The 16,321-nt window shown below is 41.4% G+C and overlaps 1 protein-coding gene across 2 annotated transcripts in view; it reads left to right on the top strand.

Annotated features, from left to right (window-relative positions):
* SHC4 (SHC adaptor protein 4) overlaps positions 1 to 16,321 on the top strand; it is a 130,034-nt gene that overhangs the window by 28,122 nt on the left and 85,591 nt on the right. For both annotated transcript variants that reach the window (XR_007153271.1, XM_047864011.1), the window contains exon 2: positions 12,194 to 12,264. Coding sequence is in view for 1 of the 2 variants with exons in the window: in XM_047864011.1 (XP_047719967.1) it covers positions 12,194 to 12,264 (71 nt within the window). In the remaining variant the exon portion in view is untranslated. The remainder of the gene's footprint in view (positions 1 to 12,193; positions 12,265 to 16,321) is intronic.

Genomic DNA, 16,321 nt, shown 5'->3' on the forward strand with positions numbered 1-16,321 from the left:
ACCAACCAGACTGAGATGTTTATTGCTTATCTGGGCTTCTAGAACCCAAGACCCTCTATTTGCAGGATCCCGGGTTGCCCACTGTCAAAGAGAAACTTCTGAATCAATTTAAAACTTTCCTTATTTAATTCTAAAATTTCCCCAGGAGATAATATATTTAAGACATTATCAGGTCTGCTTGCCTTGAGGGACTTTAAAACAGCAAATGTTTTCTCCATCTGCTGTGGGCCAAGGAGTCTGCTTAGTTGGGAAAGAGCATAGAGGATGAAGGGTGGCCAAGGGTGCCAAGATTTGCCCCCTTCATAGCCCAGCTTTGGTTCGGGCGGGAACCCAGCCAAGGCAGCTCTTGCTTTTGGAAGAACAAGCAGAACACACAACTTACTTTTAGAAGATTTCATCTTTGTAAACAGTGAGGTCTCAGAGGGTTGAAATTTCTTGGTTGCCAAGACCCTGACTGCAAATTAATGAACAAATCCAGATAGTCAGGCTTTTGAACCTGGAGCAGGAGAAGGCCCTTTCAGCAGGGTATGTGTTTGGATTTTTAGACATATATTCAATTCAATCAATCAAAGCGTATATGTGTGTAGTTGAAGTATAATTAACCAATTAACCAAAGTATGTTATGCATGCCAGGTGGCATTCTAGATGTTGAGGGCAGATCAGTCTTAGCTCTTTGCTACTAACCTTCTAGTGGCAGGGGAGACAGACAGCAAACAAATACATGATGTTGTTAGCAATAAGCGCTCTGAAGAAAAACAAATACAAGAGAACAGAGAATGGTAGAGAGAGGGAAGGTGTCAGCTGCTTTGCGCTATTGGATGCAAGTTTCAAAAGTGCTATAGGATCACTCTAAGAAAACTCAGTCTTTGCCAAGACCACTGGTGCCTCTTTCACTGAAGCCTGTCTTCTTGTTTGTCTCATTGAACTCCCTCTAAGCTTGCTCCCCAATATTGTTCCCTGTTCCAGAGGAGGGGCCCTGCAGCGCAATTGTCTACCTGCTCAGGTTTTCCTAAAACCCTTCCACTAAATAAGGGGAAGGACTTTCCATTCCCTTCTCAAACAACACACGTACTGACTCAAATCTGGCACAAGGAGGGCTTTGACCAGCTTAACTTCAGGATTATTTTAACTGGCAACATACCCCTTTAAGAAGGAACACATTACAGATGGTCCAGTTAGGATGCAGGTTATTTTGAGACTTCCTGAATATCATTTCTTGGCTACTTCGTTCGAATAAATCATTTATTGCACTGTAAGAGGTGCTGGGGATAATGATGACTAAGACTCACTCCCTGCCCTTGAGAAGCCCACAGTCCAGCTGTGGGTGTAGACATTTAAAAAGATAAATTGCAGCACCACTGGGTGAATGCAACCTTGGGGTGTGACCAGGATGCTTCGGGAGCCCAAGGGAAGAGCAATGAACTCTGCCTCAAGAGTGCTGGAGAAGACTTCAAACAACTTTAATGATTTCTGATGCCTCATTTATTTATTCATTATTCATCCATTCATACATATTCCCTGCACAGTTTACATCAGGGTCACACACTGTCTTGCAGATATTGTTGTTTGGCCTGTTACTGTTGCTTGGTAACAACTTTATTGAGATGTAATCGATATACCGTACAATTCACTCATTTAGAGTATGCAATGGTTTTTAGTGCAAATACCACCCATTTTAAAACATCTTCATCAACCTCCAAAGAAACCTTGTACTCTTTAGCAGCCACCCTCCATCCTCCCAGATTTTCCAACCCTCTTTTCTAGCTCTATAGGTTTGTCTGCTCTGGACATTTCACATAAATGAAATCACGTGACATGTGGCCTTTTATGACTGCCTCCTTTCTCTTAGAATAATACTTTCAAGGTTCGTTTATGTTGTAGCATAAATCAGTACTTCATTCTTTTTTTATTGCCAAATGCTATTCCAATGCATGATATATCCTTTTTGTTGATCCATTCATCGGTTTGATGGATACTTGGTTGTTTCTACTTTTCGGCCATTATGAATAATGCTGCTATGAACATTCATGTGCAAGATTTTTGTGTGGAGATATGATTTCAGTTTTCATCATATTTAAGTGTGGAATTGCTAGGTCATATGGTAATTCTTTTTATTTACTTATATATTTATTTAATTTTTTAAATGTTTGTTTGTTTATTTATTTATTTATTTACTTACTTACTTATTTAGAAAATGAGTGGGGCAGAAGCAGAGAGAGAGGGAGAGAGAATCCCAAGCAGGTTCTGCACTGATAGTGTAGAACCTGATGCAGGGCTTGATCTCATGAACCCTGAGATCATGACCTGAGCTGAAATCAAGAGTCAGACACTTAACTGAGTCACCCACGTGCCCCTCATATGGTAATTTTAAGTTTAACTTATTCAGGAATCGCCCAGCTGTTTCTCCTAGTGACAGTACCATTTTACATTCCCAAATCAGCACTGCATGAGGGTTCCAGTTTCTCCACATCTTCACCAACACTTGCTATTTTTGGTACATTTGTTTTTTAAATGATGGCTATCTCAGAGGGCATGTAGAGATACCTCACTGTCATTTTGATTTGCATTTCCCTGTTGATGGATGATATTGAGCATCCTTTTATGTTTATTAAGATTTTTTTTTATTATTGAGTTGTAAAATTTTTTATGTATTCTAGATCCAAGTCCATTATCAGATATATCATTTGTAAATATTTTCTCCCATTTTGTGGGTGGTCTTTTCACTTTCTTCATGGTGTCCCTTGAAGCACAGAAGTATTTAATTTTTATGAACTCCAGTTTATCTATTTTCTTGTTTTCTTGTGCTTTCAAAGGGCCTGAGTTTTTCCTATTTTATTTTATCATTTTAACTCTTATACATAGGTCTTGGATCCATTTTGAGTTTATTTCTACATATGGTATGAGGCGTGTGGTCCAATTTCCTGCTTTTTTTTTTTTAATGTAGATATCCAGTTGTTTCAGCACCATTTGTTGAAAAGACTGTCCTTTTCCCTTTTGAATTATTTTGACACCCTTGTCAAAAATCAGTTGACAGTAAACCTGAGTATTTATTTCTGGATTTTAATTCTATTCCTTTGATCTAGGTGTCTATCTTTATGTCATACCACACCTGTCTCGATTGTGTTGCTGGGTAGTAAGTTTTAAAATTGGGACATCTGGGTCCTCTTTGTTCTTTTTCAAGATTGTGCTGGCAATTCTGGGCCTCTTGAATTTCCTTCTGAATTTTAGGATCAGCTTGTCAGTTTCTGCAAAGAAACCATCTGGGATCTTGATAGGAATTGAGTTTAATCTGTAGATTAGTTTTGAGAGTATTACTATCTTAACAACATAATCTGATCCATAAATGTGGGATATCTTTCCATTTGTTATGATCTTCTTCAGTTTCTTTTAATGATATTTTATAGTTTTGAATATATGTTTTGCATTTACTTTGTTAAATTTATTCATAAATATTTTATTATTTTTGAATAAAAAGAATTCTATTACAGTGAAATTGTTTCTTAATATCATTTTTGTATTGTTCTTTGTGACCTGTTGGTTTTTGAAATTAGGAAAACTTACAGATAAAGTCTGACTCTGACTTCCTGTGAAAAATCAGATCTAGTTTCCCAAATAGCAGCAAAGGACTGGAGTGCGTAGTTTGGGTTCTGTCCTACTTTTAGGCCATTTTGTTCTGAGTTTGTCCTCATCTGGCTACTTTCTTATATCTGGATTAATTCAATCATTAACACTGTAATTATTAAGCAATGAGTTTTTGACCTTTATGATTGGTCTTTTGGGAAATCTAAGTTATATAAGATTTAATTGAATAAGGGATTAATAGTATCTAAATGTTTAATATGATAATTAAAAAAAATTTTTTTAATGTTTATTTTTGAGAGAGAGACAGAGAGACAGGGCGTGAGCAGGGGAGGAGCAGAGAGAGGGAGACACAGAACTCAAAGCAGACTCTAGGCTCTGAGCTGACAGCACAGAGCCTGATGCGGGGCTCAAACTCACAGACCATGAGATCATGACCTGAGCTGAAGTCGGATGCCCAACCAACTGAGCTACCCAGGAGCCCCTAATATGATAATTTTTATATACATATCCTATCCTTTCTCAAAGGTTATTCAAGCCAGGGGTGCCTGGGTGGCTCAGTCGGGTAAGTGTCCGACTTCAGCTCAGGTCATCATCTCATGGTTTGTGAGTTCGAGTCCCACATTGGACTCTGTGCTGACAGCTCAGAGCCTGGAACCTGCTTTAGATTCTGTGTCTCCCTCTCTCTCTGCCCCTCCCCTGTTCATACTCTGTCTCTGTCTCTGTCTCTGTCTCTCTCTCTCTCTCTCTCTCAAAAGTGAGTAAACATTTTTTAAAAAGTTATTCAAGCTATATCTTATTCATCTCAGGAACATTGGTGAGCTAGGCTCTCCACTGGGGATACAAAGAAGAAACAGACACCATTCTTGCTTTAAAAGAGATACACACATTAACAAAAAGTGCCATATGGGCAACTAGAGTCTTATAAAAGGTCTGCTAGAAGTCCATAGAGTGTGCAGAGGAGGACTTAGGAAAGGGAGTGTGGTCAAGATTGTGGGTAAGGAAGGGGGAGAAGAGGAGAGGATTCATGAAAGAAGTGACCTTTGCATGATGATAGTTGGGAACTTGTCCACTATGCTAAGAAAGTTGGATCTTTTCCTGAGGACTGGTGTTTTCTCTAAAGGGTGATTCTTGGACCACCCGTAGCAGAATCACCTGAGTGCTTATTAAAATGCAGTTTCTCAGACCTACTGAAGCAGAATCTCTCAGAGCCCAGGAATCTGCTTTTTAAAATATGCTTTTTAAATTTCTCTGGTGATTTTGAAGTTCTATAAAGTTTGAGAAGCTCTGTTTGAGGATGGAGGCCCTGTAAAGTTTTTAAGTGGGAGTGGAGTAGGATAAGGATGGAGTGATATCATGCCAGACATGAGTTTCAGTAAGGTGTTAGCTGCATTGCAAAAAGCATATTTAAAGGGTGGGGCACCAGAGACTGTCGTCCTGGGGTTATGTTCAAAATTCAGTACTAGGGTGAAACTCAGGTAAAGAATACATTGGACAGTCCCTAAGATCTCCCACATCTGTACTCCTGGACTGTCAAAGGTCAGAGTCAGTGTCTTATGTTTTTGTTTGTATTTACAGGGAGGTCCCCTTTCCCTAGGGCAGTTGAGGTCAAAGTCTAGGTTGGGACTACGGGGTTGAACAAAGAGATTGTTCTCTTGCTTACTGCCAGCCAAATGGATATAGTTTATTTCAAGTGCATTGAACATGATGTGATGTAACTGACAGGCAGAGCGTGCCTAAATGAGGATGGTAAAAGTTGGGGCAGGAGGTGGAGTTGAGGGAAGAAGACAGTTGATATGGAGCTTGAACTGCTCAGCCCCTGACTGGGTGACAGGTTTAAAAGCAGGGGAAGAGTTGAGTTGTCTGGCTCACGTAAGTAGGTAGATGGTGACACTGCTTGAGATCAGAAATGTAAGTGGAAGTATAATGTGGATATATTTAATTTGAGATGAAATTGGAATATTCCTGTAATTATACTAGTCAGAAGCATGCAAAAGAACTTGTGTTGGAAATCTCTGTGCCATCAGCACCCAGGTAATAATTGAAGGCATACACGGTAACGGTAGAGACTGACTTTATTGGACTGGAGTAGAACTTGGAAATCAGAATTTCCTAAGCTTCACTTGTGTTCTAATGTTCAGTCAGGGTTGAGAACCAATGGTATAGCATGAGAAGAGAAGGGACAATTGTTTAAAGAAAAGACAGGGGTGAAAATAAGGAACTAGCAAAGGAGACTAAGAAGGAACAGTCAGAAGATAAAGGTGAGGAATCAGAGAAAATGCTCTCATGAAAGCCAAGCAGGGAGAGAAGATCAGAGGAAAGAGAAGGAGGTAGGTAGAGGTCGGCAATGGCAGTGCCCTAGGCAGATGAACCGGAGAACAGAAACGGTTCTCTAGAATGGATCATGAGAAGGTAGTCGGTTTGCTCAGGCAGTTTCAGTAGAGTCTTGAGGCCAGGAACTACTATAGTGAGTTGAGACATGCGTAGAAAGAAAGGAAGCGGAGACAAAGTCTCAAGATTTGAAGAGAATGTCCTCCCTCTAATCCCCCCTTTTTTAGTGGGAAAAACTGGAAGTTATTTAAAGGTGGCAGAAAAGTCCTGCAGTGTTTTTGGGGAGCATTGGTGGCCTCTACTATTGTCAGGCATTTATTGCATGAAGGTCAAAGTTCTGATGGTTTCAGAGTGTCATTCTTCCCTGTCTTATGAAATGCAGGGCCTATGCCTGAAGCCTTCTCTTCAACAGTATTTTCCTGTACTCCTAGCACAGAGGCAGGCACATTCTAAGGAAGGAATACTGTATGCTATTGAAAAAAAAAATGGATTTCACCCTACTTAATAATTAATAAGCTGTGGTTCCTACAGGTTAAGGTAGGCTTATATTACTTTATTAATATGTTAATTTTTATAATTATATAATTTTATGATAATATAATTAACTTTTATGATAATATAATTATTATATTAATTTTTTAATTTTTAAAGTATTTATTTATTTTGGAGAGACAGAGAGAGACAGAGCACGAGCAGGGGAGGAGCAGAGAGAGAGGGAGACACAGAGTCCGAAGCAGGCTCCAGGCTTTGAGCTGTCAGAACAGAGCCTGATGCAGAGCTCAAACTCATGATGAGATCATGACCTGAGCTGAAGTTGGGTGTTTAACTGACTAAGCCACCCAGATGCCTCGGCTTTATTAATTTTTAAACCCAATAACAATACTACCTACTTATTAAGGAAACAAACAATATAACTGCAAAGTGAAAAGTAAAAACCTGCCTCTCTCCCATTCCCAGAGGTAATCACCGTTAATGGTTTCTCATGTGTCCTTCAGACATTCTTTCTGAGGATATAAGAATATATATCCATTCTCTTTGGGTAATAGAGTCAAAGTCCTCATTCTGTAAAAGAGTCAGTATGAGAAATTCTCATAAGCTAGCTATCATGCCTCCTCTCTGGAAACCCCAGTAATGTCTTCAAAAGCCCAGGATACACACAGCTATGAATAGGCTGTTCACCTCTCCCTGGGAGCAAGTGGTTGAAGCTCAGACAGTACAAAAATATTATTGTTGCCTTGGGGCATGAAGAGAGAGCATGGGCTGGGAGTTAGGTAAGCTGTCTGTCAGGTGCTGAATGGGAAGGTTGTCTGAGCACTGCTGAGCTATGCTACTTTCTCACCAAGCTTGTATGCCTCTAATAAAGGTCTTCGGTGTCCTCTCGGGGTCATGAATTAGGGAGTGTCTTCTGTCTCATGTGCCACCTCCTGTGGTCCCCAGAAGAAGCTGGTTTCATCCTGTTCTCACTACCGTGGCCCCCAGGCTCATCTCATTGTTACCTACCTGAGTAGACCAAAGGAAGAGTCAGTGGGAGCCAGCTCAATGACCCTCTCTGTTTTTTCTTTTCCTGTTATACAAGGCTTACACACAGAGTCCCAGGAATGGGCTACAGATTCTGGAATAAACCCCGATTCAGTCTCACTGAATAAATGAAACTGAGCCAGGCACTTCCCTTTAATAGACCTTAATGTCCTCTTCTATTAAATGGAATTAACAATAATGACTCAACTCATAGAAAGAGAAGATAAATCATCTCTTTCATGATTCTCCTATCCTTATGAGGCTGGGTTTCTTAAGAACAGAGACCATATCTTATTCAGATCCACATTTAATAAATGAGTGAGAGGTATCGTCATTCCCAGTTTATACCTAAACCAACAGACTAAATTTCTCCTTCCCCAGGCCTGGACACTCAACCACTGTCTGCGTATGTAGTCATCAGGTTGCTAAACAAAGAAAGCGGATGGATTCTTTTTATGTACTGCCCTTTCCCTGCTTCCTCATAGTAATGGTTTCTGAGTAGAATGAACTGTGTGAGTTCATGGGAAGACCAAGTCCATTCTGGGATCCAGGTTAATTGTGAAAAATCAGGCATTGATTCCCTCCCTTCATTTTGCTTAGAGTGGCTTTCTCCACATACACCTATGGAAGAGGAATTGTAGTTGTTGTCCTATCTCCTCAGGCATGACTCCTGTGTCTTCAGAAACTTCAGTTTATGACAGTGAGGCTGGCAGAAAGTATCACCTGTGCCACTGCTGACAGTCAAGTGTATGGAACAAAACCGAGGTTTCAGTGAAGGAAAGGGGATTGGAAGCAATGCCTGGGTCTGTCTCAGAAGGAAGCAACGAGGTGGTTATTGCCACAAAGTGTGATTAAGAACAAAGCCTTAGAATATTCTCTCTCTCCCTGTTTCTCTCTCTCTCTCTCTCTCTCTCTCTCTCTCTCTCTCTCTCTCCAGTAAAAACCCCTTTCCTCATTGATAACCCAAATCCCACCATTGGTGATTCATTTCACTGGACTGAGAATTGCCCCTACTATGACACTGTCCCTCACATGGGTGTTAAGCCTCATTGGCATTGGAGCATCCATATTCCACCTGACTCTCTTTGCCTCTTTTCCCATTCCTGTCTGATATGCAGCCTGCTCTCCCTTCCTGTTAAAGTCCCCACCATCCACTTTATCACCCAGGGCTCTCCCCTCCCACTGCTGCTAAACTGCCTGAGAAGGGGGCGTGTTCCCCCCAGCCTCCCACTTCACTACAAAACCTCTTCTTTTTTTTTTTTTTATTTTTTTTAAATTTTTTTTTTCAACGTTTATTTATTTTTGGGACAGAGAGAGACAGAGCATGAACGGGGGAGGGGCAGAGAGAGAGGGAGACACAGAATCAGAAACAGGCTCCAGGCTCCGAGCCATCAGCCCAGAGCCTGACGCGGGGCTCGAACTCCCGGACCGTGAGATCGTGACCTGGCTGAAGTCGGATGCTTAACCGACTGCGCCACCCAGGCGCCCCCAAAACCTCTTCTATTAAGGCTGTTTGTTGCCAGTCTCTAAGATGGGGACTAACAAAATTAATAAACAGAGGAAATGACAAAGAAATCCAGAAGTCTTCCAAAGGTATCATCCTGGTTTATAACTCCTGAGTCTCCTTCTGAGTCTTCATTTCTCCTGGACTCCTCATTTATCCCCTAGGATGACAGACCAGTCAAACCTTCACCTTCCTCCGTCTCTTCTCTCCCTGTGCTCATTTTAAAGATACTGTTGGAGTTGAGCAATAGAAGCTTTACTCATTCTTTCAGCTAGTATTTATTGAGTACCAACATATCCCAGGCACTATCCCAGGTGCTGGGAATACAGTGCTGACCATGGTGTTTACAGTCAAAGGAATCAAGACAAGCAATATACAAACAAGCTAACAAGTAAACCTGAAAAACAGTGGCATGAAGGTGATGAGTGAAGGCTGTGATGAAGGGTGACAGGAAGGGGCTTCTGGGGCAGTGACATTTGAGTTAAAACCTAAAGGATAAGAAGGAGTCGGTCTTAGAGAATGAAGAAGAACTAGGCAGAGATAGCAATGAGGGGAGAGGAAACAGCAAGTGCAAAGTCCCTGTGTTTGGAAAGAGTTGGGTGTATTTGAGGAATAGAAAGAAGGTCAATGTGGCAACAAAGTATATAGGAGGAGAAGGACACAGATGACATTGAGGAGATGGTAAGCAGGGGCCAGAAAATGCAGGGTCTGGGGGTTTATAGTAACAAGTTTGTTTTGATAATAAATGTCAGAAGTTTTAAGCAATGGAGGGACATGGTCTGATGTGTATTTTTTAATGTTTTATTTATTTTTGAGAGAGAGAGAGCAAGCAGGGGAGGGACGGGGGGGGGGGGTACAGAGGATCCGAAGAAGGCATCTGCACTGACAGCAGAGAGAGAGAAAGAGAGAGAGAGAAAGTGGGAGAGAGAGAGAGAGAGAGAGAGAGAGAGAGAGAATCCCAAGCAAGCTCCATGCTGTCAGTACAGAGCCCAAGGTGGGGCTCCAACTCACGAACCTTGGAATCATGACCTGAGCCGAAGTCAGATGCTCAACTGACTGAGCCACCCAGGTGCCCCTAAGGTGTATTTTTGAAAAAATTACTCTGGCTGAAAATTTAAGTGGAAAAATTTGGTGTTTGTTTACATTTCCCAAAAGTGTGCTGGTTATTATCACCTCATCTTAAATTGATGATTTACAGCTGAAGATGCCCTGCACATCTGTACTGACGCAGCCTCCTGGGGGAGTTGGAGATCAGCCCAGACCCATATCCCACCTGTGTGGGGAGCTCATTCTTTCTAGGGTGAGGGGTACAGAAAACAGAGGAGCAGGAGCTACGTTTTGAAATGGAAGAAGACACTGAGGGGCATGAAAAGCTGGAGCAGCCAGGGAGGATATGACAACAATCTTTTTAATGCACCTTGACATGGAGCTCAGACTCCTTTCCTTTCCTGATTGTTCTGAGATGGGCTTTCTACCACATCCCCTAAATCTAGCTTTCCTCCCCTAATAAGTCTTATGGGTTATTGAACAGAACTCTCCAGACATCACTTACTTCCCTGGTGTTCAATCCTTGGGAAGTTAGGTGTGATTGGTATGAAGTGTTCAAAAATGTTTTTGTGTGTCAATACTGGAGACCCAAGAAGAATGTGACAAACAGGAATCTGACTGAGAATGGCCAGGTGATTGTTCTGGCCAGGGTCCTCTCCCCCGCACTAGGCTATGCAACATTTGGTAGACTGACCTGCTGTTAGGATGCTAAATCTGCAGAATTTGCTCAGAAATACTACAAGAAGTGTCTGGGAAGGCCCCCACCCTCCCAGATCCTGCCATCTTTCCACATTGCTCTTGCCATTTCCAAGCAGAGGGAGCCTGGAAGACTTCCAAAGGAAAGCTAAACAGGAAGCATATAATTTCCAAGGAGCTGACAGATCACTTTCAATCAGACCGCTTGGCTCTCATAACATTTCCGAGCTCATTCTCAGAGAAACACTCTCCCTCGTCAGCTAAGGCTCTGCTAAGAGGATTTACTCCCACAGCCTCACTTGGCAAAGCTACACAGAAGACTACTAAGTCTGCATCCCTAGGCTTAATTCTTCTCCACCATTCCAGAATCCAATTTTCAACTGCAGGCTTGTCATTTCCTGGATACCCCATTGATGTCTTTCAGTCAACGGGTCCCAAACCAACTCATCATCTTCCCCTCTCCTGGTTTTCCTGTTTCTGTTAATGGAATCACTGTTCCCTCTGCTACCCTGGCTGGAAGCGTCTGAGTCATCCTTGACTCATCCTTCTCTCTTATTCTCTAGATCAAATCAACTGCCGAATCATGTAGTATCTATTTCCGTGATGTCACTTGAATTCATCCCCTCCTTCCTATTGCCACCATCTCTCCTCGGTGTGGGCTCTCATTACTTCCCCCTTGACAGGCACATCCTCACTAATAACCCACCTCCATACTGCTGCTGACATGAGGCTTCTCTCACATACACACTGACCAACACCTCCCTCTCCTACCATAGCCTATCATGGTTCTCACTGCTGCCACAGGACATATAAGCTGTGTTTTAGCTTATAAGGCATAATTCCTTTTCTAATACTCCATGTTCAAGGTAAATTTACTAATTCCTTGTGTGGGAAATTACTTTTTTTCCCCTTTCTTGAACCCTTGTAGTAAATGATCTTGTGAAAAAGGAAGATCTTACTGAATTCTGTATTTACGCATTTATATGCTTGTTTTATCTCCTCAGAAGATTCTCCATTGCTGTAGTGTTTGCCTCACATAACAATTGAGCACATGTAGGTACCCAGTGCTGTCCTAAGACCTTCACCCATGTGGAAAAAAATTAACTCATAGCAATTCTAATAGTATCTCCCATTTTATCAGTGACAAACTGAAATGCAGAGAAGTCAAGTAACTTCCTGAGGTTCCATAAATAATAAGTGGCAGAGCTAGGATTCAGATTCACACAGTCTGGCCCCAGAGCCCATGCTCTTCACCAATGAACTCACATTGTCTTTGTTAGCTGCATTCCTGGTATCATAGTTTGGATTTAGCTGATGTTTTATAACTGAACTGAAACTTAAGGCATGTGCCCATTAATGGTCAGAAATATCAATGGTAGACTGAGTGTGAGAATGTAACTTGATATCAGAAGCTGACTTAAGGTGTTTCCTAGGAAGTCACCATGAAGATGAGAAATGTCATCATGCTAGCTTTTTTCCTACTTACCCTTTTGTTTTGTTTTGTTTTTGTTATTCCAGTACATGGGCTGTATCGAAGTGCTACAGTCAATGAGGTCACTGGATTTTGGAATGAGAACGCAAGTTACAAGGTAAGAGAACAAAAGTAAGGCAGACTTTTGAGTGCTGTGGTTTGAAGTCATAATAGCTTTTCCCTGCAGGTATTTCATGCAAGCCTCCAAAGTCACCATGGGCTTTTATTTGAATGGCTGGAAGGTAGGAAATAGCCCAGTGACCTTGGATGAGTGGGCTTGTCTCATCATGTGAAAGATTTCCCAGTTGTGTCATGGAGCATCTGCATTCCATATAATAACTGATAAGATGATGCAGTCATAGAAATAGCTGGTTTCCCAGGTACCAAAAGTACTTAAGATTATGTCTGGAAATTGAACATTATAGAATCTCAGACATGTTGAAGAAGTAGCTGGAAAGAAGACCGGGGAAGAATTTTCTGTGTCAGAAATCCCAAGTTCTCCCCATTTGTGAGACATGAGAACCCACTTACTCCTTGTCTGAGTCTTCCTCCTCTGTATACAGTGAGCTGCATGGAAGGGTTGAACCAGGGGAGCCTTGCCCAGGGCGGCCCTAGACAGTGTAGGGAAGAACCAGAGTCATTACACAGAGCACAAGTCAGAAGCAGAAATACAAAGCATGGTTCATTAAGGTCAAGTTCAAGGCAAGACTGGAAAGAGGAACAAGTGAATGCCCCCACTGGTAAGTGGGGTAATTGTGAGGTGAGGGGAAGAGGTGAGAGCACTGGGTTGATGTGAGTGATTTAGGATGAAGCCTTGGGTGTCTGTTCTGTGTGGTGCTACCGTGTGCATCTGTGGTTGCGGGCCACCTTTTCCAAAGGTGAATGTTCTCATTATGAAGAGAGGGTAACTCTTCCTAATACTCACCCCATGAAACTGTAGGCCTGGAAAAGGTGTCCTGTGGTTCAAACTTTTGGGAAAAGGAATCCTATTGCTCTTTAGGAGAGTGGCAGTATCCACCAAAATATTAAAAACCCCAAGAAGCCCTGTGCAGTAGTTTAAAAAGTCTATCTCAAGATTGTCTAAACTTACATGGTTCCAGAGTCCTTTTTTCATGTAACATAAAGGAACATCCCACGGAACCCTAGCATTCCATGAAATGCTCTTTAGGAAATGCTATTTTAGACTCTCTGTGATGCATTCAAATCTGTCTTCCCAAGTTCCCCAGCAACCTTCAGTATTTCCTTTGGAGTCTCACAGATGAAATCTAATTCTACTTTTGTTTTGTACTCTTGGTGGCCACCTCAGTCCCTGGCACTTGGAGGAGGCTCGCTGGAGGTTTATTGAATAAATGCGTGGTTCCACCTGACTACCTCCTGGGATTTGGAGATAGCTGCATTTCTTCTTGCTGGAGTTTTCTCTTTCTCAGTCCCTTCAACTGTCCTGCAAGTGACCTGGTGTCTAGATGACTTTCTCCTCTATTAGCTCTACTTTGGATGTGTCCAGGCTTTATTTTCATCCTCACAATCCTTAACCTGGAGAAAGTCCTTCCTCTGATGCCGAGCAGATTACAGATGAGAGGAACAGAGTGGCCACCCCAGGTACCTGGAATGGGGGCACAGGACGAAGGAATGAAGAAAGGATGAAGAAAATGAGTAGATGAATGAACACAAAATCGGTCATCCTCAGGTAAAGACAGTACATGGGCTGTATTTACCTGAGGATGACCGATTTTGTGTTCATTCATCTACTCATTTTCTTTCACTCAAATATTTATGGAGTTCCCATTAAATGCCTGAAACTGCTCAAGAATTAAGGATGCAGAAGTGTCTGGCCTCAGGGAGTTTATGTTCTAGCTGGGGGAACAAGACTATAGCAAGGAAACAGATAAATATACAATATAGTTTCATGTAGTAATAAGCGCCATTACTGTACTAATAAAGCAGGGTAAGGGGATAGAGATGTAGGGGGTGGGCTTTTATTTTTTAATTTTTATATTTCTAAAAAATTTGCGGATAACTGACATACAATGTTACAGTAGTTTCAGGTGTACAACATAGCGATTCAACTTCTCTACACTTTATGCTGTGCTCACCAAAGTGTAGTTACCATCTGCCCCGGGGCTGGGCTTTTAAATTTTATTTTCTGGGTATAACAATACCCTATGGTTACTTAGAACTATTTGGAAAATACAGAAACATATGAAAGAAGAAAATCACTCAGAATCTTACCTAAGATAATGTCTACCCACATTTTGTGTTTTGGATAACTTTCTGGTCTTTTTCTCATACATGAACTTACAGCGATTTTTATAGAAAATCTGGAAAATAGTTGATACTATTTCTACCATCTTGAGCATTTCTCTGTTGCTAAATATGCAGAACTATTATTTATTGTAATAAGATACGTGTCACATAAAATTTACCATCTTAACTAGTTTTAAGTGCACTCCTCAGTAGCATTAAGTACATTCATGTTGCTGTGCAACCATTGCTGCCATCCATCCCCAGAACTTTTTCATCTTCCCAGATGGTAACTCCTCGTTCCCTCCTCCCCTAGCCCATGGCAACCACCATTCTACTTTCTGTGTCTACGGATTTGACTACTCTGGGTACCTCATGTGAGTGGAATCATGTGGTATTTGTCCCTTTGTGACTGATTTATTTCATTTAGCACGATGTCCTCAAGGTTTACCACCAGACCAAACAATATAACTGCTTTGAAAGCATTTGGTGTGTATTCCTAGATTGCTATGCAGAACTGACTGCTTGATATTCCTTTCTCTCAGTCATGTAGTATCTTTTTTTTTTTTTTTAGTATCTATTTTTTGCATCTTTGTGAGCTTGTAAGTCTATATTTTCCTATTGTTTAGTAAATGGTAACAGGTTATTTTGTTCTATTCTGTGAAGATTCAGTTTATAACTAATGTACACACCCTGGGGAAGGTGCCTTGTATGGTATCTGGGTATTATTCTTCGTGGATGTGTCCATGTGTGGCTCAGGCATGGTAGATTGTGCTCTGGGCAGGTTTGTGCAAGCTTAAGGGTCGTTTATTTTCTTGAAAACCTCGAATTCCTATCCCACTTCCCAAATATTTACTTTTCTTCTCTCTCTCTCTCCCTCTTTTAGCTCATTCTCCTTTCTTCTCCCCACTTATATGTATTTTGACATTTGGTCAATTTTCAAGTTGCTTTATTACCAACGGTCTTAGATGTTATCATTAAAACATTAAGTTTAATCAGGTTTCAAGCTACTTTTTAAAATTTTTTAATGTTTATTTATTTTTGAGAGAGAACGAAACAGAGTGTGAATGGGGCAGGGGGCAGAGAGAGAGGGAGACACAGAATCTGAAATAGGCGCCAGGCTCTGAGCTGTCAGCACAGAGCCCGACACAGGGCTTGAACTCAGGAATTGCGAGACCATGACCTGAGCCGAAGTTGGATGCTCAACCAACTGAACCACCCACATGCCCCTAGGTTTCAAGCTATTTTAAATTTAAATGTCACATATTCACACAGTTTCATTTAACTCATAATCCTACTTAATCAAAGAAAAAAGATTTCACTGGACCAGTTAGAATTCCAAAAGAAAGAAGTCATTTTGTAGGACCACAGCTATCTCCCTATATTTACTGTCAAACATAAACATAAAATCAATCATGTGTGAATGCTAATAAACTAGTGTATCTAACTGCCACTACAGATTCCAATGATGATATTTCAGGCTGATGTCCCACCCATGATAAATGGTCTCACCATCTCTAAATTAGTTAATACGTTATTCCAGATAATCGGGAGACAGTAACAGGAAATTCCTGAAAATAAAGGAGGAGCCATGATTTCAGATATAACAGGTGGGTCAGCATTTGAACACAGAAGAAAGGCGGAGTAGCATTCTTGTCTTTGTGACGGACTTTTCTGCCAATTGTTTGAGGCCTCAATGCACAGGGTTTCTAGAACACAGAGAATACTCAAATAGAGCAGAGAAAAGAAGAAAAGGATAAGAGGCCATTCACTTTCTCAGCAGTTCCCTGGATCTTACCCCTTTCAAAGCTTCCATCATGCCCCTCCACTTTGAGTCCAGATTTAGTCCCCCAAAAAAGTCCCATGGGTGGCTTTTACTGTTGTTCCTGCACTAGTTCTTACCCAGGCATTTATTCTCTTGACTGATTTAGGAT

Source organism: Prionailurus viverrinus, chromosome B3 (genome assembly GCF_022837055.1).
Source record: "Prionailurus viverrinus isolate Anna chromosome B3, UM_Priviv_1.0, whole genome shotgun sequence".
Taxonomy (NCBI): domain Eukaryota; kingdom Metazoa; phylum Chordata; class Mammalia; order Carnivora; family Felidae; genus Prionailurus; species Prionailurus viverrinus.